Source organism: Triturus cristatus, chromosome 1_2 (genome assembly GCF_964204655.1).
Source record: "Triturus cristatus chromosome 1_2, aTriCri1.1, whole genome shotgun sequence".
NCBI classification, from domain to species: Eukaryota; Metazoa; Chordata; class Amphibia; order Caudata; family Salamandridae; genus Triturus; species Triturus cristatus.
The window spans coordinates 518,751,911-518,779,017 of NC_140580.1; the positions used below are offsets into that span (position 1 = coordinate 518,751,911).

Here is a 27,107-nt window from a genome sequence, read left to right on the forward strand (position 1 = left end):
ATGTTAGGATTGTAACTTCTGAACTGCAAGTAACACAAGGATCTCTGTCACAATGACAGTAACCCACTGAGCTTCCACATAAAATACAGTTCATCTGCACTTAACTACTAACAGAGAAATGATTGCTCTCCAGCAGGATCATTAATACCCAGCGTTATCTGGGCATTTTTTTATTGTCCTATTGTTGTCCTGCATGAGCCATGATAATGATAACAACGGATTAAATGAAGCACACACAAAGTACATGTCCTGCTGCGCCTGTGCAGAATTTAAAAAGAAAAACAAATAGTGACACATTCTCCTACCTACTCCATTAGTCAATCTTAGTATCGCAGCCGGAAGTGATGAGCAGCTGCAGGGGTTGGGAAAGGTGAATCAAAATAAACAAACTTCTTTTCTCCTGTGCTGCATAGAAAAAGAATATCGACGCAGCAGGACAGTAGGCAAAGGTTACCGCGGCCAAAGAAAGGATTTGTCGCCTTTCGCCATGCCCCTGTTGGAGATGAAGGGGTGAAAAAATAAACAAAGCCTCGTTAACATGTAAATGGTCTTTTAAAGACCTGTGAAGTACTCCGGTACGGCTGCGATAATCTCTGAAACTGTCTGTGTGTGCGCGCCCGGGCTTTGAAGCACTTTGAGCCCCATGGCGTTTCGCGCCTGCCTTCAAGCCCTTACTAGAACCGGGCCTGAATTAGGGCAGTCCCGGGACGCTTTTTTAAAATCAAGAAGTAGGGGAACGGACTAGCATAATTTTTTTAAGTAGGGGCACGCCGTGCCCTTCCGTTCCCCCCCACTTCTAACACTGATTGTGTGAAGGTGATTTTCAGCCCGTACTGTTTTTTTCAACCAGAAGCATTCTGGGCCTCATGTAGGTAGCCTAATACCGGTCGGTAACGGCCGATTTTCGGTAAATATACCGTTACCGACCGGTATTTAGGCTTTTGCTATGTAGGGGGTTCATTTCTGGATTCGGTAATTTACCGAATCGGTAAAATTACCGAATCGGTAATTTTACCGATTCGGTAAATACCGAATCCAGAAATGAGATGTAGGGGGAGTGTGTCGTGGGTGTGGGGATTCGTTATTTACCACCAACTAAAAGTTGGTGGTAAATGAGGAATAGGTGTAAATAGGCATTTTTGTGCACTGTGAAGTGTGCAATGTGGCAGACATACATGCCCTTAGGGCATGTATGTGCGCCACATGTGCACACATGGACGATTCAGGGGTGCAACAGGGTGTCAATGTGACCCCCTGCCACCCATGATACTGCCTCCCCCATTACCGATTCGGTATTTACCGATTCGGTAATGGCAACTGGCTTCCCATTCATTCCTATGGGCCTCCAGGCCCATAGGAATGAATGGGAAGCCAGTTGCCATTACCGAATCGGTAAATACCGACTCTAAAATACCGACACTTACCGATTCGGAATTTTTTTACCTACATTACATTTACCGATTCATAAATACCGAATCGGTAAAATTCGGTATTTATGAAGTGGTAAATGTAATTTACCTACATAAGGCCCTCTGTATCGGTAACTTGTATTTTTCCATTCCCTTGTAAACATGGGCCTGCAGGCCCCAGCATGCCCATCGGGGCTTCCGTCTTAAAGATAAGGATTGCCTGAAACCTATCCTCAAACATGAAATAATTGACAGCAATACACCACCCTACTACTTCCAATTTTCCACACCGAACAAGATCTTAAAAAGTGAAATTTCTGAATACATACATGGCTGCCCTTGATAAGTTTCGCCCAAAGAAAGTCCACACATTCAAGAAGTTATGGGCATATCATTAAGACAATTATCGCCGCTTTATCGGCCGTTTTCGGACAGGAAGCGGCGATAATTGTATCGTCCTATCAGCATGGACATGCTAACGCGTGTTTCCATGCCTCAACGCCCTTTCCCTTAACGCCCAGCTTTGCATCTCTAATGATATGCAAAGTGGGTGTTCCTCCCCAAAATAACTGGAGAAATGTCGCTAACCGACATTTCTCCAATTATCAAGCTGCACGATAACATGCAGAGCGATAAGAAAAGTAGCGCTACCCTTGGTTATCGCTACTTTCCTTACGCCTGCTTTCAGGTTGGCTTAGCCATTATATCCAATGGAAGGTGGATATAATGGCTAAGTCCACCCTGCCCTATCAGCAAGGTATCGCCTGTTTTTTGTGCGATTATCGCTGGTTTTCCAGCGATGATCGCACATTATGTAGCTATCGCTGGTATTTTTAATGCTTTTGAGATAAGCATCGCTGATAGCGCGCTATCTCAGCGATAAAATACAGCGATAGCAGGCGATAATTATCCTAGCGCTAAGTGCGTTTAGCGATAATTATCGCCCCCTCTTGATGAAATGCCCCTAAATTCGTACCTGATGACATAAGGCAAGCATTGCGCAGTCATAAAAAAAAATATGAAAACTAATCCGCGCTTTAGATTCCGATTAGGGTTGATTAGGATATTTATCGCGACCAATATATTCTGACACCGCTGGGTTCGACACTTATCGAGTGGGATAATACTCAGCTCATCTTGAAACTTCGAGTCCAAAGCAAGCCGATCTTCTGTATGGCTTCTTGTTCCACCAATGCTCGAACCCATGCTCCAAGAATACCGGACAAAGCAGTTTGACTGAAGACTGCAAGACTAGTGAAAGAGGCACCCTGCTAGTGACTGTATTTTCTCTTCTCCATTTTGGTCTTTTTAAAATAATAATAGTAGATTCCCCTTTAGCAGGTTGGTTTGAGTGAATGCTTCTATCCACCAGGCATAACTTCTTTCCCACACAATGCCACACCATGGAAGGAGTACTATTGTTAGCTCAGTCAGTGTCAGCCCTCAGAATACTGGAATTACCTGCTGCCCTTTTCTTGCAATTTAAGTGCAGTGAGAGTGTGAATGAGGGACACGCTGCTGACGTTCAGCAGATGTCTGTCTGTGGCAGATAACATTAAGGAGGCAGTTTGCTAAAAGCCTTATTGCAACCATGCTGTTGGGCATCAGAAGCTCGTAATGACCCTTTCCTATCAGCATTCTCTCAGAACTATAAGTGCAGGGCAGGCCATTACCAATGGTTAATGCCCCTGACAGAGTCCAATAACAAATAAAGATTTTCCTGTATTAGAATAGATCTCGGATGGATAAGAATGGCAATGCCTTCTCTTCATCTTGGAATAGAGAGTGAAGATGGCTCGTCTTCACCATGTTTGACTGCGCTACCTTGTCTTTCCTTTCTTAGGTCGCCACTTGGGCTGCACACGCTCCTTCGATGGCTCGGGCCAGGAGTTTGCACACGCCTGGTTTCTTGGAGACATTCACTTCGATGATGATGAACATTTTACAGCTCCTAGCAGTGACAGCGGGATCAGTCTTCTGAAAGTAAGTAATATGGGATTAATTCCATGGAAATGGCAATATTTAAGATAAATCCCTTGTCCTCGGAGATAGGAATTTGTTCTCAGTGGAGGTCGACTCTGTGAGGGTCGCCATCCCATTATGTATTGCACTTTATACTGTGTAGCTCCCTATGAAACCCAGAGACCATCCTGGAGTAAGGTTTCTCAAACTTCCCAAAATAATGTTTTAGTTTGCCTTCAGCACTATGTATGAATCTCTTTGACTACGTTGTTTGTGTCCAGTTCTTTACAAAAGCACTTTGTATCTCATAGGGAAGGGCTAATTTATTTGCAAAATGTATCTTCTGTTGAAATTTGTACCACTGTCCTTAATTACATTGTTACTGCAATCAAATCAAGAAAAAACTATGCACTTTAACCTCTGGGTAGACAATAACTATTCATTCAAGTGTTACTATCGCTAGTTTTATTGCAGTCATTTTAAAAGCTTTTATGCATTTTTAATCTTATTGGATTGGTTCATGGTGATGACGGTTTGGTTTTAAAGGAATTTTGACATAACTTATTCATTTTATATGTTTTTGTTTTATTGCATGAATTATATAAATGCAGAATGGTTTTACTTTGTGCTTTTATGGTCATATGTATTGGCCGAATGAAGATATTCGGACTTAGTTTACCTTCAGTGGCCCAATATCGTAGCACTCGTCATGGTTTATAATTTATTGACTTCGCCCTACAGGTAGCCCCACTATAGACTACTGCTAACCACACTCCAGTCCTTACCATTAGGTGTGAGTAAGCTCTCATTAGAGCACATAAGCAGGTATGGGGAGCATACAGGGAACCTTTTTCCCCAGCCTCGTGCTCTTCGAGGCTCCACACTTCTGATGCAAAATCTGATTTTTGAAGCAAGGTTTTTTATTGACGGTGAGGCTGTTAATGACTAAGACCATCATGCCACCTCAGTTTGGACCCAGCCATGAGCAAATCAGTCTTGACCCTGCTCCTATGGGAACAGTCCATCCGAACTGCCATCCATGCCCTCCCTGAACCGGAAAATAAGCAACCCAGGACCGGTTTCGCCCTTTTTATGGCTCATCAGCAAGGTATAGCTTGGTTCCAGTGGCACAGTGTGCATGCGACCCAAATCTAGGAATACTAATCCCACTTAGGGTGTCACACTGAGGTATACAAAAAGAAGTGATGGATGGAATGCTTAAATTAATCTCAGCAGCCAGGGATTACTCGGGACGCATCCCAGTGCCCATATGTGAACGTTTGTAAAGTAGTGAAGAGGTGACTAGCTCTGAGCAGTTTTTATGGTCATTTATTTATTAACAATATTTTTCAGCAAGTATGTCATCACTAGGGCACTTTGGATCAAATCAAGGGCTTATGTAGAGTTTGGTGGATTTGTGACAACAGCCAAAAAGTGGTGTATGTCCTGTTTGCTGCACTGAGTGCTATTGACGTTGATGCACTCTTAGTACAGGGATGGGACTTCCACCCTGCCCCTCATTCTAACTATAAATAAGCAAATTCGGCCCTGAATGTGAAAACCCGTAACTGCACAATAGGAGAGGTAACAGTTCTGCAGGTCTAGTAAGAAGAGGAATGATATAAGTTGGGCAGGATAGAACGTTATGGGATCATTAAACAGGTAGAAGCCTGTTGAGTCTCAACAAATTTACAGAAGCCTTATAGTTTGGGAACCAGGTGGATTTACTTAGGAAAGAGATCCCATGTTCTCTGGATGAAACATGTGAAGATCGGTTTGAGAATGATGGTCCTGATGGTGTGTGGAATTTCCAGGACGAGTCAACACTTGCTCCTTATATTCCAGGCTTCACCAGAGATGGCAAGATTTTCCCTAAGGTAATATAGCCGTTTGAGGTAAAAGGCATTGTAGGCAGCAGATCATTACGGTTATCCGAGCATCAAGTGGGAATGGACATGACTCAACCGAACAGTGCTGTGATCTAATTTCTTTATACCAGTGTCTACATGGGCAGTTATGAGTTGTGATTTTATTGGAAATATGTGGCGACATTACCTCTACATCAATATGACACAACTGCACCATGAATAACCATGCTTAACGTTCATGTCAATTGACCGGTTTATGCAATACAAAATGGTAGAGCTGATTTTAAATGGTTGTTATGAAAATATAGCTTGAAGTCTGAGCATGCGGTCAGATCCGTGACACTTAAATCCTCAGGCAGACACTAGAATGTACTGTGGGACAAATTCTCCAAATCTATAATGATAGTGCCACATTTAAAATTTATGATAATACCCCTATATTTAACGACCTTCACGAGAGCAATGCTAGTATAACTCTATAGCTACTGACTAGTATAGGAAACTCTGGCTAGTCAAACTGTGCACGCCCCTAACGATCCTTTGAAAACACAGCACTTTGAAACTTCAGTAGTTCTTCCATCCAAGCCCGGAATGATCTCACAGATTAACTAAAATTGGGTCTGTCAAAAGGTTGCACTTGATATAAAGGAACTTGCATACTCCAGAACCATCATGAACCTCTTCTTCCAAACAAAATCCCTGGAACATATGTAGTGATCACAAAAGCTTTTTAGGCACAAGCCTTCTTGCAAAGGTTTATAAGTAGATGACTACTCCCTGTGCAGGATTTATTCTGTTTGATTTCCTCTGCATTCCTTGCTCCCTTGTTACTCCTGCCACAATGGAACCCCAGGTTAAATAACTTTGTATTCTAAATATTACACTTCAAATGCACTTCATCTTCACTGTAGACAACGCCCAACTGTACCAAAATCCGGTCAGTGCTGCTTCCCACTCATGGCTGATCGCCACCTAGTCTTCTGTGGCCTCGGACCCTAAATTCCCAACCAACACCTTTTAGAAACTGCCACCCGTTGTGCACATGAATCACCAAGTATTTTAATTCTTGCCGCCTTTGCTGAATTTTCAAGTTGTCCACATCATTTTCAAGGTTGTCGGCATAGCACAGTCCTTAGATGTGCCGTGCTTTGAAATTTCTTCATCCTCTTTCTTCTATGCATTTTCTTATTATCCACCTTCTGATCCAGTACGTAGACCTCTGTTTACTCAGCTTTAAAAAGGCACCTTTTCTATTTGGCTTTCTGCAGCTGAAATATTATAATTAATGCAATTTCTCATGTTTAGGAATAGGAGTTCACCCTGGGTTAAGCTGGCCAGGCTAGGATCGCCCCGCTGTCCAATATAGTTGCCCAGTTGTTGTGATTGTACGCCTGTGGAGAAAGAACTCACCGCCCCAATCATTACAGTTTGTTTATTTTCATTATGAGGAATGGTGTAGATGTTCCTCGTTGGCGTAATGCGGAGCCTCCTTCAGAGATCTCCCTTTCCATGTACCAGAGACAATAAATGTAAGGCTTTGAGCCACCAACCCCTGAAATCAGCAATTATGGCCGCTGATCCTGCTGAAGATTCATACAGTCCTCACACACCTGATGAGAGAACCAGGGTTGTAATCCTCACGTGTTGGCTGTATACCTGTCAGTTTGGGGGACCCTCAGTTCCAGAGGCTCTCATTCACACAGAAGCCAGGAGTTGATACTTGACATTCCGAGCCTCTTGGACCTTGACTTTTCTTGCCCTAGGTAAATAAAATTAAAAATAATAATAAACATATGAGAAATCTGTATGTACCATTAACAAGGAGGTTTTGGTTTTTGCACACATTGTAGCATGTAACCCCGGCACCCACTGAATTGCATTAAGTCAGTGCTTTATGGCCGAATATTGTCAAAAATTGGTGCAGTCACGTGCAATCTGCAATCACCGCTCACAACATTATTTGAAGAGAACAAACGCGCAGAGGCTGTACGGGCGACATCAGTCGTTGCTGACGGCGGCACAGCTCAAGTGTTTTGAGCCTGGACTGGTGGTTTTATTGTGGGTCGCAAGTTTTTAACCCCTGTTTTTCGGTGGTGTTAATTATGTTATTTCTGGCAGTTTCAGGTGTTATTCATCAACCTTAAACACGGTGGAATTATCGCAGATCTTACCACTTACAGGGGGGTTCTACTCAGACCTAACTATACCAATGCTGGGTTACTACTGCTCAGCATAACTACACCGAGGCAGTCATTTCCACCTTGTAATTTCCATTCTGCCGAATTTTAGAAGTTACCACCTTATTTTAAGTAAAGGCCAAATGTTTCATCCTAGCTAGCTGCTGCACAACATTGCAGACAAGGAAACAAACCAGGGCTGGGGTTAGGATGATTTCCTATGGACAACCTGATCAACCTTTCATAGTTTGAGGAAAGGTCCCACGTGAGTGCAGGCACAGATGGAGCCATACACAGTTTTTTTTTTACATGTTATTGACGCCTAGATGTTTCTGGTGAGTGAAAAAAGTCAACCTAAAATCTTGATGACTAAAAATCAATTCTTGTGTTGTCTGTCTCTCTGCAGGTGGCAGTCCATGAAATTGGGCACGTGCTTGGCCTGTCCCACATCTACCAGACCGGATCAATAATGCAGCCCAACTACATCCCCCAAGAAGCCGGCTTTGAACTGGACTGGACCGACAGAAAGGCAATTCAGACGTTATATGGTAAGAAGAGTGCTGTAGGGCCAGGTCAGAATATCTTGTTCAAAGGTCTTCGATTCTCACAGGTTTTACAGTCAAGCATGGAGGGGCCGTCCTTCAAAGCCCATAAGGGGAATTGCAAGATGGCTCAGGGCCAGGGCCAGCGCCAGCGCCAGCGCTAGGGTGGTGCAACCATTGACCTTGTGAGACACCGTGTTTAGAAATAACCTACATGGGTTTATAAGCACGGGCTGCAGAGTTCCTTGAGTATCAGACGGTTTTCAGGCAACAATAAAAAAGTCAAGGTAACGCCGGTGATTAATGTTCCTGCTGGAGAGAGATCGAGTTATGTCTAGTGGCAGTTCTGATCCCTCATAAAGGACCACAGACACTAAATATGCTTGCTGCAAAGAACGTGTACCATGCAAATCACAGAACAGTATTTATGTGGATAGTGGATGAGTTACTGCTTTTGTCACAGAGATACTTTTGTTACTTGCAGTTCATAAACTATAATCCAAATATAGCAGAGTAACCTATGAACAGTCATTAAAGAGCTGCATGCAAACTACAAGGAATAGTGTTGGAACCATATGTTTTTCCCCAGTCTTTCATTATCCTAATGTTGCTAAAAAGGGTTAGTTTGGGTAGAAATACATTCTTTTTAGCAAAACAAACCCTTAACCACTGTGGTACGTTTTAAATCCAGAGTTTGTGCTTCTACAGACAAAACACTCTTTAAAATGTACTCCCTACTCATATGGATGACATGATTACTACACTTTCTAACGCTCACTGTCTTATGTAACATTTCCTTTAGACAGATTTACACATATATGATGTTTTGTCTCTGTATAATGTGTGCGTGTATGTGTGTGTGAGATGTTAAGTGCTCTGACACCCTACACTGGTGTGAGTAGCACTATAAAATAAATGAAATGCATGTGAGAAAGGGGTTATGGAGAGGTGAGGGCCACTGTTGGAGGGTGATAGTGAGGGAAACCATTGAGAAGGTAATTGGGAGCGTTCTGGAGGAAGTTCTGTGAACTCCAGAAAATCGCCATTTTGGATACCAGAAAGAACCCTTCTGTCTTGTATTAGATACTTCCTTCCATTACATAGAGAAGTTCATGATCCTTCCCCCAACTCCAAGCACTCCTCGTCATGCTTTTTGAGGGTGCAGTGGAACTGGGATTTTGTGGCCAGCCAGCACACCACCAGCCTAGGGTTTGGCCTTCAAAGGAACATGCTTGATGTACTCCCTGCAATGCATGTTTTTGTATAAACATTTATTTCAAAGATGCTCACCTGACTGGTTGGGGATTTTTTTTCACCTTATCTGTTTCTTGCCCCAGTTCGTTTAATTCTGACCCAGCAAAAAAAGGTGGGTGATGAATGAAAGCTCTTTGACCTTCATCCATCTTCTATAGCTTTTGTCACGTCAGTCTTGTCCCTGCCTTTGAAGCTCCAGCAGCCATAGCAGAGGACAGTAATCAAAGGTTGTGTGTGACAGGAAGGTTTGCTAGCAATTAATATTTCCAGGAATAGAACTAAAATCACCACCTTCCCGGTGATATTCGTAAAAAGCCTGGACATTTTTTAGTAAGGTTCCAGCCTCATACGCCTGTATAAGACCATGGGCCATATTATCAAGGAACGGCGATAACATTATCACCGCTTTAGCGGCAGGAAACTGCTGCTAAAGCGGCGATAATGGACTTGATAATATACCCTTGTGAGTTCCCATAGAAGCCCATGTTCTGGTGTGAACCTATGTTGTGATGGTCAAATTAGATGAAGCGTAAGAAGTCTTTAGAGAACTTTTATTTTATTTTATGTTTGTCAACAGGTTCTAATGATAGCGCTTCACCTGAGGCTAAAAAAGAAGCAGATGCCTTGCTGGATAGTAAAGAATTCACTTTTGGAATTTGCTGAAATTAATCTTCAAATGTCTCTAATGAGTATCTTTTATCCAAATATCCCAGAAATTTGGACTTATCAATGTATTTCGATTCTTTTAACAATATATTTTTTCGAAACATCATGGCATGACAACTCTATTGTTGTTTGCATATTATATTTTACATAAAATCCTCCATCTGAAACATGAGGCATTGATTCAAGCCAATGGACTAGTTTTCCGTGCTTAAGCATGTCTTGAAATTGTTCACCTTGCACATAATTATATATGGTTGCCATAGAAACTGAATCTCATCGCGTGAGATTGAGAAACAGATTAGAGCAACCCTGGGTGTGTACCTTTGTTCCCTGTGCACCCTTTTACAAGAGCACCGAGAGAGTCTCTGCATACCCTGCAAAAGAAGGTTATATACGCACTTCCGGTTACCCTGCCATCCTGCTCCCCACCAGCACCTGAGCGGGAAGAACAAAACTTGCCACCGCTGCACCAAAATCTCACACTCGCTGAAGTGTTTTTGAGTTTACTAAGTACAAATACAGCATTATATATTTTAAATAAAGCAAAATAACCTTACCTCACGCAAGAGAGCGAATGGAAATGCTCATGTACTTCCATTCATATATGGGAGATCGGGTAGAAAAGAACTGATGGCGTCCCAAACTGTACTGTGCGTATGGTACAGGGAAAGAAAAGAGTTAGGTGAGAAGCAAAGATCATAAAAACAACTCCACTGTGGAGCGGGAGTTACTGAAAGAACTAGGTGCACTTGACAGCTGTCAATATTGGGATCTTTTAGGAATATCCAAGGTGGGCAACTTACTTGATAGAGACGGGATCAAACCACTATTAAAGTTACAAGAAGGATACGAATGATCACAAACTAAATTATACAAATACATGTACCTCTGGGACTGGAAGGACATACCAGACCATGCTGAAAAGTAGGATACTAATGGAGGAACTAAATAGAAAAAACAATATTGCTAGTATACAAAACTATAATTAAGAACAAATTGGGCTGCCTCGAGAAGTTAAAGGTTAGGAGAGGGACTGAGGCCGATGGAAGACATAGACTGGGAGGTGGTGCCTATGCGTCTTAGAGATGTGGCCATAAAAGTGAGATTGAGGCTAATTTAATGTAAAATTCTGCATGCCGTCTATTGTATCAAGAGCAGGTTACACAAAATTGGAGAGACCAAACCCCCATAGGCCTAAAATGGGACTTAAAAGAGGGCACATACTTACACACAATATGGGGATGTGACAAGATCCAAAGTTACTAGAGAGAAATTAATTTTAAATTAGCAATGATCCTAGATTATGAAATACCATATACCCCACAATTTGCCCTACTGTAAATCCCTAATGCCGTAGATTTTCCTAAGGCTAAGATGACGTTCTGTGTGTTAGCTTTTCTTGTAGCCAAGAGATATATTGCCAGGGAATGGGGAGCCAAGCAAGTACTGATAAAACAAAAATGGCAGATGGATATGTGATATGGAAGTTGAGAGTGTGGTTTATGAAGGGAAAGGGTGCCCAAGAAAATTTGAAAAAATCTGATGTAGCTGGAAGAATGACTATGAGTTGGGAGGAACAGAAAGGGCCTCCCTTGGGAATGGTACCAAGGCAGAGACTAACTGCACTGAGAGACGACTAAAGAAGTGGTTTGAGGATGCAGAGTAAACCTCAGTAATTATTGGATAGGTATACCAAATGTGAACTTGTATGCTGTGTAAATATAGAAATGTATACACACTCTGTGTACCAGCTATGTTGTATTGATAGAATGGAAGATAATTTATTGATTTCATATAAGAATTTATGTCACAAAAAAAACCTTATATTACGCCCCTGTCTAATGGACTTGGATGAAGCAGGATGTCAATAGAGAGCGTTAGGAGGATATAGGGAAGGTCTGGGTTTTGTGATACAAATAAAAGAAATACTCTGTGTGTTTTACTTTTACCTATCTTTGATAGGGTTGCTTTCTCGGGCAGGGCTACTTCATGTTGTTAGGAGTGAGACGGGGAAGTCGAGCGAAGAGGTACTGTGGTCCTGTGCTTAGATGTTTTTTGAAAAACTTGGCAGCAGCATGTAAAACCACTCTGAGTGAGATGGGTCTATTTTCTGGTAGGCCCTTGAAGAGGGAAGGTTACCGTGGCCTCTAGTGCCAGTTTCATGGGGGAAGACAATATGTTTTAAGTATTGAGTTTGTCGAAGTGAAATCTGGCACACTTAGCCATAGATGGAATGTGAGCTTTGAGATTAGGATCTGATCCAAGGAGGTGGGGCGTGGTTACCGTCCACGCAAGATGGCAGCTCGCTTCTCAAGCTTAGGCTGAGCCCGCTGCTACACAAGCGGTTATCGTCAGCCCTGTGCAACTTCCTGACCAGCAGTTGTGGGAATCAGGGCTGAATTATGTAGGGGCAACCCTACTGAGGAGCATTGTGCAGCCGGGACCTCGTACCTCGCACCCGCTTGATGAGCCCCTCTCCCTGCACTGCGTCTCAGCATGCACCTGATTGGCCAATCTACCTGGTGGCCTTGCAGCCCATGCAGCCTAACATACAGCCCATCTGCATGTGAACCTCAGGAGACAGATGCCTCAATGAACATATTGTGCACACCAGAATACTGAACTGATCCAGTGAGCCTTTCTCTCTTCATACCTCAACGCGCTCATCAATCCCTTCCTTCAGTCCCTGTGGCCCATTCCTGAGACCGGCCCTCGCGGCCCATCCCAAGTGGCATAGTCTTATCTCTAACACACCTGAGGTGCATGAGGATCTGCAATATTTCACTTGCTTAGGGTGCCAGAGGTAGTGAAAGATATCTGTGATGCGGACATTAACAGTATTATTATAAGCATGTTTTAAACGCTCTGCGTCTGAGTCTGGATCCGAGGTCCCCACCTGGCACTGTCTGGCCACCCACCCTTCTGTGGGTTTCCTCCCCTGATTACATTTGGACTCTGACGCTATTTTTTTCAGTAATCTGCCTCTGAAGTTAGGGCGGCTTCTGAGATCTTCACCTGGTGCTTTCTAATCCCTCATTTTGCTGGAATCTTCTTTGTGACTGATTATTTGCACCCCAACTTCTTACAGGCTGTCACCAGCTGGTACAAATCACACTTACGAAGGGCCTTAACGACTTCCTCTTTGCCCTATGAGAATCGCCGAACACTCTGTAAAAATGGCGGGTCACAGATCACTCTAAGACAAAGAACCTAAGCCCAGATTTAAGCAGTCAAACCAAGAAGCTCTGAACCCTGACTCTCCCATCAAAGAGGAACAAAAGATCCAGTCCACCCTCGAAATGATACTCAAGAACAACGTCCAGGACATTGCCCAAAGCACCACTGATATGTTGCAAACTGAAGTCGCTGCGATCAGGAGGGACCTTAAAGAACTTAACTTGAGAGTATCGAATGCTGAAAATCATATAAGCATGGCCAAATACTGCCCGACAGCCCAAACTAACCATCTCCTCAAGAACGACTATTCCATCTCGGCACTGAAGTGGAAACTAACCAAATCGGGGGATCGCAATAGGAGGGGTAACCTCAGAATTTTTGACCTTATGGATGATCTGGAAGACAAAGCACCCTCAGCGATCGCCTTTCTTGAAACATGGATTCCATCGACCCTGGGTATTACTTTCAGCAATTGCACATGCCCATAGAGTACCCTCCTACACACCTAAAAACATTTCCACACCATGAGCTCTGATTTTTCGACCCTTGTACTACCAGCATACAGAACTCATTCTGTCACATATGGAAAGCTCAACATTTCCCATGATTATGCCAGAGACACGGTTATCAGGAGGAAAGGGTTTCTAGCACTCAAATGACCACTTTTATACAGAGCGATCCAATACTTCTTCATTGGCCCCCCCAAGTGCAAGATAGTTTATTAAGGCAAGACTCACGTGTTCTCTGACCCCATTGATCGACTAGCGTTCCTGAATAACACTATCGAGCCTCCCATGGAAGACTCTCATGAGTGGTCTTGGATGAGGCCATTTGATGCGTTTTCCATTTGCTCAATCCTTTGCAGTTTTTTAACGATGTTTTGTGTCTCCAAATACTGGTTTATGTGATCACATAATCTGACATGTCACCCTAGAACACCTCAATGTTTATATCGCCTATAATGCTTTGACTGTTTTGCCTTTCAGGTCTCACCTTTCTCACAGACTCCTACATACTACATATGACCACACTTAACCCCCATACAGTTCACACATGACCCACGCACTACAACCACTGCATACCCCGCTCTGCCGTACCATGTTCTTATTGACCTTTACGCAGCAAATACACACTACCGATCACCCCGGTTCCCATTCAACCGACACAACAAAGTGCCCATGATGGGTATAGGTAGCTTTCACATGATCTATATCTTTGCAGGCTATCTGGTTTGGACCTGTTCCAAGCTCTTATAATCACCCCCTGCAACAGGTTCTGCTATTATTACATCCCCTACATTCCGAAGCGTGTCCCACTCCGCCGTAATTTGCTTCCCTACACCCTAACTGCCAAAATAGGTCAGGCACGTAACTCTTATAATTTCCCCCCATCACCTATGCTGGGCCTCACTGTACCTGGTGCTCTCCCTTTACGACTCATCACTATGCAAAGCTCCAATGCGTATGTTCGCTTCAACACATTTTGCATTCTAATGCTCCTTGGCACCTCACAAAGTCTCCACTTACTCCTCCATATTTCCGTGAATGATTGTACCCATACTACCATACTTGTTGATGGTTTAAAACACATGTGTGATGAGTTATTCTAGGATCTTTATGTTCCTGGCTTACATTTATCGTTCACTATTTTTCTCTCACCCACATTCATGGCCTATCAGGGCCCTACTGTTTGTTTCTGTATGCATCTTGTTCTACAATTGTAGCAGCGGGCTTGTGCCCTCCTTTTGCTTCTCTTAGTTATAGCTTACTGATTGTATTTGCAGGTGACACCGACAGCCCTACACCTCGTCTTCTTAGTCTTTCTTGTCCCATCTGGAGAGCGACTGCTCTTCCCATGATCCTTTGCTCTATCTCCACCACTTGCTGTCCCTTCCTGTCCCTGTGAAATTCATGATCCCCCACTGGCCGTACTACAACTTGTGGCCACCTACAATACCAGACCTTATACACTTCCACCACCCATCAATGGCTGACCCTAATAGCCTCATGCTTAAAGTGATTTCCCTTAATGCTAAGGGTACTCAACCACCTGGCTAAACGCAGGAAAGGTTCTGACTGCTGCCACTCTCTTCTGGGCGATTTGGTTTTCTTGCAAGAGACCGAAATCTGTTTTCCAGCTGGAAGTGAATTTGGGTGTTGTTGGCTTTCATTTTAAATTTTATCTGATACGGCTGAGTGTGCAGCATCGGTGGGCACGTAGATGTTAGCCCGAAGTCTTGATCAGGAAGACTGGTGGGATATGGATCATGGCACAATGTGAGAGGATAACTCCACTGACCCAGTCTATATTCTTATACTTTGAGTTAGAGAGAAAAAATTGGATTCATACTAAAGCAGACTCGACAAACTCAGACACTTAAATTCTGACCTTTGTCGTTTTGGCTCGTGGTCCTCTGTATCGTCGGTGACTGAGAGGTGAGAAGTACAATGGCTGTTTTCTTGTCCTCGTTCAGGGAAGAAGGACCATTTCTGTGATGGCGACCAAGGTAGATTTGCTCCCCTGCTGCCCCTCATACCAGACTTAACCTTGCCTTGTGATTGTGGAGACAATGGTTACATTTGACATACTCTTGAAGCTGTCTTAAGACCCCCTTTTTCAAGGTTTTTCTGGGGTAGAGTAGACTAAAACAAAATCAGTAGTTCACCAGGACCCTTGGGCCCTCTCATTTATGTTTTTGAAGGGGTAGATGCTGGGGATGATCTTACATTTCAGAAGGCCGTGGTTGACTCAATTCAGAGGAGAGGCATGTATCATATTTGTGATGTCCAAAGCGAGGAAAGGCAAAAAAATTAATCTATGTGAGAGAGCTCGTTTGAACCGGCCAATTAGGTGCTCTGATCCTGACGGGGATTCTGAACATCTTTTTGGTCTCTAAGGGCTTAAATGTGCTGAAAGAGGATTGCAGCAAAAGTGAAGGGATGGGAAAGTAGCAAGCGTTCTCGATTGTTGGAGATGGCGTCACTAACTTTGCAACGTATTGCATTCACAAGTGTATCTGGCTACTACCGTAGACTAAAGAAATGATTCAGTAAGTTGCTCAACATCAGTCAGGACTAGTAGGAAAAGGTCATATCCTTCATCACTGGTTATTCTTACACCCACACTGTGATTCAAGCAAAAGCCTTCAGGGACCCCTGAGCAGAGGAAGGAAGGAATTTTGTCTTACTTGATCTTGAGAAGGGGGCGGATGTGGCAGGCCTGACTTAACAGGATGCCAACAAATGGTGGGTGTGAGGGTGAGGTGGTCTCACTAGGAAGGCAGCAAAGAGGGTGACAGAACTGTGGAACTGAGGATGCCAGTGGGCTCATCCTGCTCTTACTCACAGAGTAAGCCTACAAGCTGCCAACAGGAGTCTGTGAAACTTGAAAATGTGAATGCAGGCTGAGACTTTGTATTAAATACAGAGGGAGCAATAGTAAAAGAATGTGCGCCAGATTTCAGAATCTGTGGACTATGTATAGATTTAGCTATACTCAGGAGACATTGGCGAGGCCGTGAGAGGAGAGCGGCTCTGGGGTACAGGGGGGCGGGCGGCATGAGTCATGACCCTTACTCCTGTATGCTGGAAGAGATGTGCTTGATGGATACATGTCTACTGATGAATTAATTGATCTTTAGATGGGTACCTTGACCCCGTCATAATGAACTTTTTCAAACGTGTAATATATTTTGAGTCATCAACGCCGAGGCCAGGAATACGTGGTTGTCATAAGGATATTTGTTATAGACTTCAAATAAAGCATGTCCTTGCTTTTCTCCCACAGACATTCCGTTCTCTATGTCCATGCTGGTGATGTGAACTGCTGCTCTATGACTTCCCCCCGCCATTCAGATCTAGTGTTCACAGAAGCCATCCAATGTAAAATAGCGCAGGGCACAGTGGGCATGCGCCTCTGCACACAAAATGGCGAAGAACGCCAGCGCCAATGTGAAAATTCTGTTGTAAAAGTGGAACGGATTAGATAATAATTAATTGATCAATGCTTTCTTTAAAACCGCTTTCTTTCCTACAACCTTCACACCAACCCTGGAAACAATAAATGGCAGCATTACCCATGCCTTGAGTTTCGTTTAGTTTTAATGGAGCATGAAATACACCGTTACATTGCCGTTAGGATGGCGGAAATATTCGAAATTGTTCAGAATGCCCGTATAACTCTAAATAAGAGAAACGTTGGCGCGTGGCAGGCCTCAATTTTAGTACTGCAGGCAGCACGCGCTGAAGGCTGTTATTATTGCATTTAAACACACTAAGCTTTGGCTGAGCGCGTGGACCATGGTGCTGTTTTTTCGGGAGTGAGGGTTCAGCTCAACAGATCCGGGGGTATTTAAGCTTTTTGATCTGCAGGAGAGACATCTTCTTGCACATAAATATTCCCTTAACACAGGCACCCTTGCACCCTGTGTTGGCGCTAGGCAGCTGCAATTAGTGCCAGCCCAGGGGGAAACGCAGGTTTGCACCGTATTGTTGTAAATACGGTTCAGCCCTGAGTTTCCAAAGTGGAGTCGCGCAGCATTAAGCGAAGAAGGCTAATGCACACTCTGTCACTTTCCTTGAAAATATTCCCCTAAGTGGCTTAACAATGCCTTGTAAATAAGGCAAAGCCCCTATGGCCACAGGAACATCTAAAAAAGTGACGTTCCTGTGGCGATAGGGGCTTGTAAATATGGCCCCTGTTTCATGCGCACTGACAGGAAGAGACTTTCTTATGCGCCTGTGAGTCCCAGTTACAATAATACTAATTCCTTGTTTTATATAGCGCTTCAAACCGTACTTCTTCTGTTTCAAATCGCTGTCAATAGCAGTACCAATTAGCCTACCCAATTTAGTGGTACTCAAGCTGTCAACAGATCGTGTGCAAACACCTGTGTACTACCAAAGCAAAAGTACTTCTAGGTTGGAATGTGGTACTTTGTGCTTTCTGCCCCCCCCCCCCACTAGGGGCCAATTAAAAAATATTTTTACTATGTCATGCGAACGCTTCCCAAAAGTTAAAGACGTGCACCTAAGTGTATTTTTATGTCTAGAACACATGCACCTTGTACATCTTTGTCTCTCACGTGATTTAAAAATGGGTGTGCAAAAGTGAATCCTATCAAGGGAGGGCTAAGGACGCGCAGTGGAAAATAAGATGCCAATCTGGAACATGCCCTCCCCATGCTTATCTGGGCACGCGATTTACACTCAAATCAATCTAACCTGAATATGTTATGGCCAGTGCTTTGAATGGGAAAAAATAAGTGCAGGTACTCATTAGAATAGAGGCGTGGCAAGTGGGCGGGGCGAAGAGCAATACATGATCGAACCTAATGACTTCTGTAGCAGTTGCAGCACATATCAAAACACACGAGAAATGCGTTTGTGGCACGAAAACAGATTAACCCATTACACATAAGTAAATTTTCCTCCGAAGCAGAGCGGAATCTGCCCTGGAGGAGAAACCTAACCTGCGCCTGCCGTGCTGTGGATCAGGGTACCGGTACTCTCCCTGGCTGCAGAGAAGTGCCGGTACTGAATGCAGAAAAAATCGGAAGTGCCGGTACTCAGTACCGGTGAGTACCGGCCCATTTAAAGCACTGGTATGGCATCTGTATGATGCTTATTCCACCCTTATTTGCGCTTCTTATACTAGTGCTTTCAGCGTTCTCGGGGGAATGCACCTATCTGCCGAGTTTATTCAGGAAGTGAAGAAGGGGTCATACTTGTTATAACATATTTTTTCTACATGAAGAAGTGCCTGGTGAAATTAAAATAAATTCCACGTGTTTCCTCGGGCAGTGCTTATGCAGGCTGTGCAGTTCATACTTGATAAAGAGAAAGAGTTAGAGAATAGGTGTATATGGAAATTGTTCAATTATGCATGATATTTAACATGCACTTTCATTAGCAGAAAATTAGACATAACTTAGTTAACATGCGTAATTAAAGATCTTTGTGAATTGTGAACATTATTTTTTTTAAGTTTACAAAAATTTAAGATCATGAAAGCATAGTAAAATGCCAATAAAATGGCAAGTGAATTTTACCCATTGCGCAGTAAAACTTTTTTTTAAAAGTCTCGTGATTTTTGTAGGGAGATGTGAAGGATCTTTTGACGCAGTGTTTGACTGGATTTGGAAAGAGAGGAATCAGTATGGAGAACTCGTTTTGAGATACAACACCTACTTCTTCCGCAACGCTTGGTACTGGCTCTACGAGAATCGCAAAAACCGAACACGCTATGGAGATCCCATCACAGTCAGCCTAGGATGGCATGGCATCCCGGCAGCAGGCATTGATGCTTTTGTGCATGTCTGGACGTGGACAGAAGATGCCACTTACTTTTTCAAAGGTAAGCAGAAGATGTCTTGTTGCTTTTTTTGTATAGCGCTTGTAATGCCTCAGGCCACTTCACAGCACTGACAGACAAAGAAGAGGGAGGGGGCAAGGACATCAGAGGTACATATTTATTAATAAGCATTGGCATAGCCAATAGGTCTAAGTTTAATATATTAACATTTGGATCGTTAATACATAAGAAAACTAGGGAGCCAGTAGGAACAGACAGAGAGGACTATAATTGTCAAGTAATTCCTCATAAAGGTCAATCCAAGCATTCAAATTGGACCAGATTTTGTCCATGTTGAAGGACATTCATGTAGTTCTGTGTTATCAGGATGATGCTTTAGTCTATGGGAATTCAAAGGAAGAGCTCAATGATAGGGTAAGAATGGTTCTTGATAAGTTCAGAAAACATGGATTGACATTGAGAGCGGAGAACGTTTTTTTTGATTGTGTAGAAATAAGCTGCCTTTGTCATTTAGTTTCTGCCTCAGGAGTAAGACCTAAAAAGGAGTTGGCGGAAACCATTTTGAAACTCACTCTACCAAAGTGTAAAGAAGAAAGTCAGTACTTTTTAGGTCTCGGCTAGTGAAGGCTGCGCTTGCGCAGTCTCGCTCGCGAGATTTAATGACTTTGAGAAGTGGGGCTTTAACCCGCCCCTCTTCTCTCCTCTTCTCCATTGGCTGGCCTCTTAAATGCTGGTCAGCCATTGGAGAAGAGCTTTGTCTCTCCAAACAAGCCCCATCCTTTTCGGATTCGGGGGCGTGTTTTTTCAATTATTTCTCTTTTTTGTACTCCCTGCCACTTTCACACGTGGTGGGCGTGTTTTTTTTTTTTTTTTTTTACATCCTAAGGTTCGGCCATTTCGTGCGCGGCGGGACTGGGAACGGAGCGTTTTTTTTATCCTCGGCAGACAGGAGTCTGCAAAGGTACAGAGCGGTGGCTGTACTCCCTCTCTCTCATCTCCGTGACTGCGCACTGGAACGGCCCTAACATCAAATACTATTTATTATGGCTGTAAAGGGGGGCTTCCCTTGTCGAGGTGTCGCGGCACCCCGGCACGCATTTTCGTCCTTACCTGTCCCCATGCTAGCGCCTACTAGTGGGCGCGCTTGACTGCCGGCGTTGCCTGCCCCGGTACGGGGATCTCTGAAGTGACCGTGTCAAGTGACAGACTGCCTGTCAGCACACGTGTCAATGCCCACATTGTAGGCTAACTCCTCTGTGACTTGTAAATTATGGATCGGCGCTGCACAGAGGCCTTGCTCGCCCTCGCAGTGCAGTGTGCTGAAGGTGAGGGCACGGACGGTGTACGGTTACACTTCCCGTGTAACCGGTTCCTCCTCATTTGTTGAGATGTCTCAGCAGGGATGGAGCAGAGACTGAGCTGCCAGCAGCCGAGAGCTCACTTCAGTGACGTGAAAGTGGCATCACTTCAGGCGAGCTCGGCGCACTCGCGAGCTCACCCTTTGATTTGTGACACATCCCGAGCAAGAGCCCTGATGTGCCAGGAGCCTTATCTCCTGAAGAGGGCGGGGAGGGGCAAGGGTGCAGCTCGTGATGTCAGCTGGTGTCAGCAGGGGGAGGGCCGAGCAGGGAGGCCGCGGCTGCACCTAGGTGTCTGCTGGACCAGTCCGAGGAGGCACGAAGCGCCGGAAGTGCACGGGGCACGTGCTGCTTTTATTTTACTTCACTTTCCAGACGTATGTGTATGGGTTTAAAGGAATGGAAGTGGACGCCGTCCGGACACGTGTAAAGAGGTAAGCGTGAGATGCCAATGTTGTGGGAGGTAAGAGGGTGGTCGCGCTGTTATGACTGTGTCACACAGGCGTGGAGTGAGCAAAGTTTTAAAGCGCCGCTGGAGAACTGCAGAGCACTCACCGCCGATGGGCACGTCCACCATTCCCATTGTGCAGTGTCTGGAGCTACTTACTAACATCGCGCCGTGAAGCTTATCTTCTAGGCATGTTTTCGAGTGGTGTTATTAGTCTAGAATGCACCGATCACGCTGACTTGCTTAGGGGCTCAGAATCATTTAGCGCACGCCTGTTCTGTAACATGTGAAGGACACAGCAGTTGTGTGAAGACGTTCTGCGCTCCCGCATGAGTGTTTTGTTTACCCTTCTGTTTAACACCCGCAGTGAAATACCTCGGCGAAGTGTGCATTACAACATATTTGCATTCAGGGTAAGATTCCTCCCGAGACCGTAGGCACTTGCAGGCAGGTGTGACTTGCTCAGGAGGCCCCGGGAATAAGTAGATTTTTTTATCCTCGGCAGACAGGAGTCTGCAAAGGTACAGAGCGGTGGCTGTACTCCCGCTCTCTCACCTCCGTGACTGCCCACCGGAACGGCCCTAACATCAACTACTAATTGTATTGTATTAAGTGCACATAATGTAAATAGGTCAGTGGGACTACTGCGTGTGTGTGTGTGTGTGTGTGTAGGTGGCTCTGTGGGTGGCTCTATTTGTGTGTGGGTTGCTCTATGTGAGTGGCTCTGTGTGAGTGGCTCTGTGTGTGTGGGTGGCTTTGTGTGTGTGGCTCTGTGTGTGGGTGCAAATGCAATAGGTCTCGCATTTGAGAGTGATTAAGCTATTGACATTGTAAATAACAATGCCGTTTCTTTAAATGTTTTAAAAACAAAAACATAAACAAAAATAATGTCATGAGCAATGCCAATAGCTCTAACTTTAACAATGCCGAGACCATTGCATTGTAAATGCTTTTTGGATGTGTATGGAATTCTACAGAAAATTTGTTGAGGGGGTTGTCTGAAAATACGGGCCACATTAGCAACTTGTTGAAAAAAGAATTATTTTTGTGAGATGGATGAAGGATGTGATGAGGAGTTTGTGAAAGTAAAAAGTAGTTCTGCAAAAGCTCCTAATCTCAAAGCTTTTGTGCCAGGACATGTAGTGATTGTAGTGACAGATTTCAGTACAAAAGAATTAGGTGCTGTTCTCATGCATCTCATCCAAAAAAACAATGTCGGTGAAGTGACAATTGCTTTTGCTTCAAGGCCCCTTTATAGTGCTGTGCTCAACTAAGCCGTACTTCAGAAAGAGGCTCTTACTGTTCATTAGGGCCATCAAAAAGTTTAGAAGTTTTTATGTGGGAAGAAGTTTTGTCCGAATGGATCACAGGCTGTTACAGGAAGTTTTTACGAAGAAAGGGTTGGAGGTAGACTCGAGTAGAATTAAGAGATGGATGATCAATCTTCAAGAGCATACCTTTAAGATGGAGTAAATTCCTGAGGTCACCAACAAGGCAGCAGACTTTCTTTCAAGACTGGTAGAGCCAGAAAGCTTAGTAGGTGCCGAGGAAGATGAGTGTGATATGGAAAAAGTTTGCTTGATCACAGAAGGATAAATGAAATATACTCTATACCATGAGGAGTCGAATGGTGTAGTTAAAAGGCTCCACAAAACTTTCAAGGAAAGCAATCAGCTGACCTTACACTAGAAAGATGAGTTGAAGAAGCAAATTGTGGTGTTTATGTTGACCCCTCACCAGGTGACATGAATCCTTTCAAACTTTTAAAGGGAAGGTTACCTGACGCTAAAGTCTCAGGTTGGATGAAGTGGAGTAATGCTCAAGTGGATGAATCAGTAAATGAGGAGATGAAGTTGAGAGAGCTACAGCTACAAAAAAAGAGGAAAGAGTACTATGATGAGAGGAACAGTGTGCTCCCTATGGAGGTCTAGAGTGGTGATTGATTGAATAGAAGCTCCCACTAGGACGGAAAAGGGGTCAAAGTTCACAAGACCCCTTAAAGTGGGGAAACTCTTCTACAATGCAGAGAAGACTGATTAAAAAGAATATGGAATCTAGGCAGAGTATCTGTTTTGAAGGCAGTTAAGTCAACTGGCGATATGCATCATGGGAAGACTGTGGGTTCAGGAGAGCGTCTTGGGTAAAAGTCTCCAACAGAGGAAGTAAAAGAGCTGCACAATGCATACTGTTTATATCCCAATGCAGAGGCTAAATTACACAGTGCATGGCTCTTGATACTCCTTCCATGTCCCTTTTAAGTCAATTTATTTTGTAGCTCACAGTTGAAATAATATGCACATTAGCCTCCATCTTCTTTTCCTTTAGTGTTAAACCTAGCTCACATTTAGGAGCGTCACATTCTAGTTGCTGTCTCGTGAATGCCTGATTTTTATTCACAGACCATCCCTAGACATTGTCAATGCAAGGAAATCCCCATGTCAAGTCTCCACGTAATCCATCAATAATACGCCATGCTACCCCTTTATTAATTAACATAAAAATTTTGAGGCACAGATCGAGGTAAAACCATTCTTTGTAAGATATTAATGTGTGAATTTGTGTTTTTATGTTATCTGAAATGTTTCTTTTCACCTTCACAGCATCTTGCCCACTGCACATCAATTCATGTCATAATCCCAAACTGTTTACTTCCATGTACAGGGGTCCGCATGGCTGATTGTATGGTGTCATGAAGAATAGTAACTGCACTTGGTCCCCTATAGGATTGCACTTATTTGGTGGGTTGTTTGGGAAGTTTCTTAAGGTAGTGAATGGGGCATGTGTGACTTTCATGCACTTATACGCATGTCTGATATGGAACCCCTATCTCTGTCACTGGCCCTGTCAATGTTCGTAAGATGATTTGATGAGTTCCTAGAGTTGCACTGGTGGATGTTTGTCATTTTTTTTATTTTGCAGTCATTGGACTGATCGGTGAGGTATTTGAGGAAAGAAAGGAGAGTGGAGTGTTGTTTTCTACCTTTGGAACAAGATTGGAAAAAAGTTGCAAAGGCTTTTGAATACTTTATCAAGTGTAATGAGATATTTTCCCATCAGTGATAGCAGGTTCAGCTTGTTGGACCTTATGTTTTTTTCTTCAAATGAACAAACTGTGTAACTGAATGAAGCATTCCTTCACTGAAATAGCCAATCACCCAAAAACAGAAATTGGTCAAAGCTGAAGCTTACTCGGTATGCGTACACAATGAGACTGAAAACAGTAATGATTATCAGCGAATGACCACATCAGAGTGTTCTCAGACCAGCTGTGAGAGCACGCAGCTGGATTCCAGGTGACTCTAGGATCAAATGTAAAGCATGCTACACTAACTATGCCTGCTGTGGTAGAGGAACCGAGGGCCTACAGACATGGACAACCCGCTACACTGTCAGAACCCGGTAATCTACCTCCCCTAACCTCTTTCTCCAACAAGGCTTGAAACGAGAAGCCTGAGAGTTCGGGGCTCCTGGCTGTAGTATTCCTTTAACCCATGAACCAAAGCAAAACCAGACTACGTTCACTACAGGAGATTTCTGGAAACAACTCTTTCAACTGGCATCAATCTGAGGTCCCATCAAAGGAAGAGTTTCCGATAACATGTAGGCACATTGATTGTGTCAATAGCCTGTGTTCAGTGGCCAGAAAGAAAAATCTGATAAAACGTCCATGGGTCTAAAACTTAGGTGTCTGGCTTGTCTCCAAATGACCCAAATGAACCATATTTTGGTTTCTCACGACAGTCTACTTAAGGGTTCTTTTTAAGTAGATTTGCTTCATATTTCTGAGCAAGCAGAGCATTGCTCCTGGATATTAAACAAAAGCAATTTAACTGTATGAAACAGGTTCTTGTGATACTGAATAAAACGTGGGCATGCAAGCTTCCTTAATGGCTCCATCTACGAACAGGCTTTCTGCGAATTCTTCGAGAAGCCATGTCTCTGGTTGGATTCAGATCATCCCTCTGACGTCCTGTAATGTGTGTTATGAGTTTGTTTGTGGCAACTGTAAGATCATTGTCTAGTAACTCCTTGACTGCAGAGTGGGTTATGTCAGACATCTTACTTACTCACCAATGTCGTTTTGGGAATTTCTTCAGAATTGCACAAAGAGATAGCCAAAAGGTGACATGTGGCACTGAACAAAATCCATACGTAAAGAAGAGTTTTATATTTTAGCCATGGCTAAAAGGTTGCAATGTGTATTTTGTTTTTCTCCTACTAGGCACTCAGTACTGGAGATATGACAGTGAAAATGATCAGGCATACATCAAAGACGCTCAAGGAAACCAGTATCCCAAGCTTATTTCAGATGGATTTCCTAAAATTCCCAGCCCCATCAACACTGCATTCTTTGACAGGAGGGATCAGTTTATCTATTTCTTCAAAGATGCTCATGTAAGTAAAGTTATTTTCTGTTGTCCATAGACTGAGTTTAAAAAGGTGATTCATAAAAACCTGTGCAAAGTTATAAAGCATCAGTCAAACATAGCCTTTTTCCTGTCATGTGAATGTAGAAAATGGTGACATCTAGGAGTGTACAAACTTTTTATTCCATGAGCGGAGTGTTGCACAGCTCCAGATTATTGGCCTACTTGTAGTTTGATGAGTTTCCTATGTATTTCTGATTATTAACCTATGCATGGTTTGAAGACTTTCCCACTTTTCATACCTGTTATCAATTATTGGTCTACCAGTAGAGTGCAGAGTTTCACACTTTTCATACGCGTTATCAATTATTGGTCTACCAGTAGAGTGCAGAGTTTCACACTTTTCATACGCGTTTTCAATTATTGGTCTACCAGTAGATTGCAGAGTTTCACACTTTTCATACGCGTTATCAATTATTGGTCTACCAGTAGAGTGCAGAGTTTCACACTTTTCATACGTGTTATCAATTATTGGTCTACCAGTAGAGTGCAGAGTTTCACACTTTTCATACGTGTTATGAATTATTGGTCTACCAGTAGATTGCGGAGTTTCCTATGTATTTCTGATTATTAGCCTACGCATGGTTTGAAGACTTTCCCGCTTTTCATACCTGTTATCAATTATTGGTCTACCAGTAGATTGCAGAGTTTCACACTTTTCATACGCGTTTTCAATTATTGATCTACCAGTAGAGTGCAGAGTTTCACACTTTTCATATGTGTTATCAATTATTGGTCTACCAGTAGATTGCGGAGTTTCACACTTTTCATATGTGTTATCAATTATTGGTCTACCAGTAGAGTGCAGAGTTTCACACTTTTCATACGCGTTATCAATTATTGGTCTACCAGTAGATTGCAGAGTTTCACACTTTTCATATGTGTTATCAATTATTGGTCTAACAGTAGAGTGCAGAGTTTCACACTTTTCATACGTGTTATCAATTATTGGTCTACCAGTAGATTGCGGAGTTTCACACTTTTCATACGTGTTATCAATTATTGGTCTACCAGTAGATTGCAGAGTTTCACACTTTTCAGACGTGTTATCAATTATTGGTCTACCAGTAGATTGCAGAGTTTAACACTTTTCGTACGTTACTGATTATTGGCCAATCACAGTTTGTGGAGCATCCCGCTTTTCACAAATGTGACCGATTGATGCCATACCCACAATAGTTTGTCTGTAGACACCCTATGTACCCTTTTTAAATGTCCGTACTTCATCGCCATTCCTTCTCTGTTCACTCTGCCTTCCGATATAAATCTCAAACCCTCAATAATTTGAGGGCTTGTTTTGTCCACACTGACTCGCAAGCCCCCGATCCTCCTTTAGTGCACACGTATGCACGGTGACTAGCAGCCAACTCGGTAAGCAGTAGATTGATCTCCTGTATAATCATTCACTATCAACAGGGAGGCCAGCCCCTAACCCTTCTCTGTATGCCTTACAATGGCCAACTTCTGGTCCTCTTGCACATACATAGCGCCATCAGTAAGCAGTCTC

The 27,107-nt window shown here is 43.4% G+C and overlaps 1 protein-coding gene across 1 annotated transcript in view; it reads left to right on the top strand.

The window, feature by feature from the left end:
• The window catches only part of MMP21 (matrix metallopeptidase 21), a 94,197-nt gene that overhangs the window by 55,478 nt on the left and 11,612 nt on the right, over positions 1–27,107 (top strand). The window contains exons 3-6 of the mRNA XM_085606257.1: positions 3,253–3,392; positions 7,823–7,964; positions 19,152–19,409; positions 25,396–25,568. Of these exons, the coding sequence (XP_085462383.1) occupies positions 3,253–3,392; positions 7,823–7,964; positions 19,152–19,409; positions 25,396–25,568 (713 nt within the window). The remainder of the gene's footprint in view (positions 1–3,252; positions 3,393–7,822; positions 7,965–19,151; positions 19,410–25,395; positions 25,569–27,107) is intronic.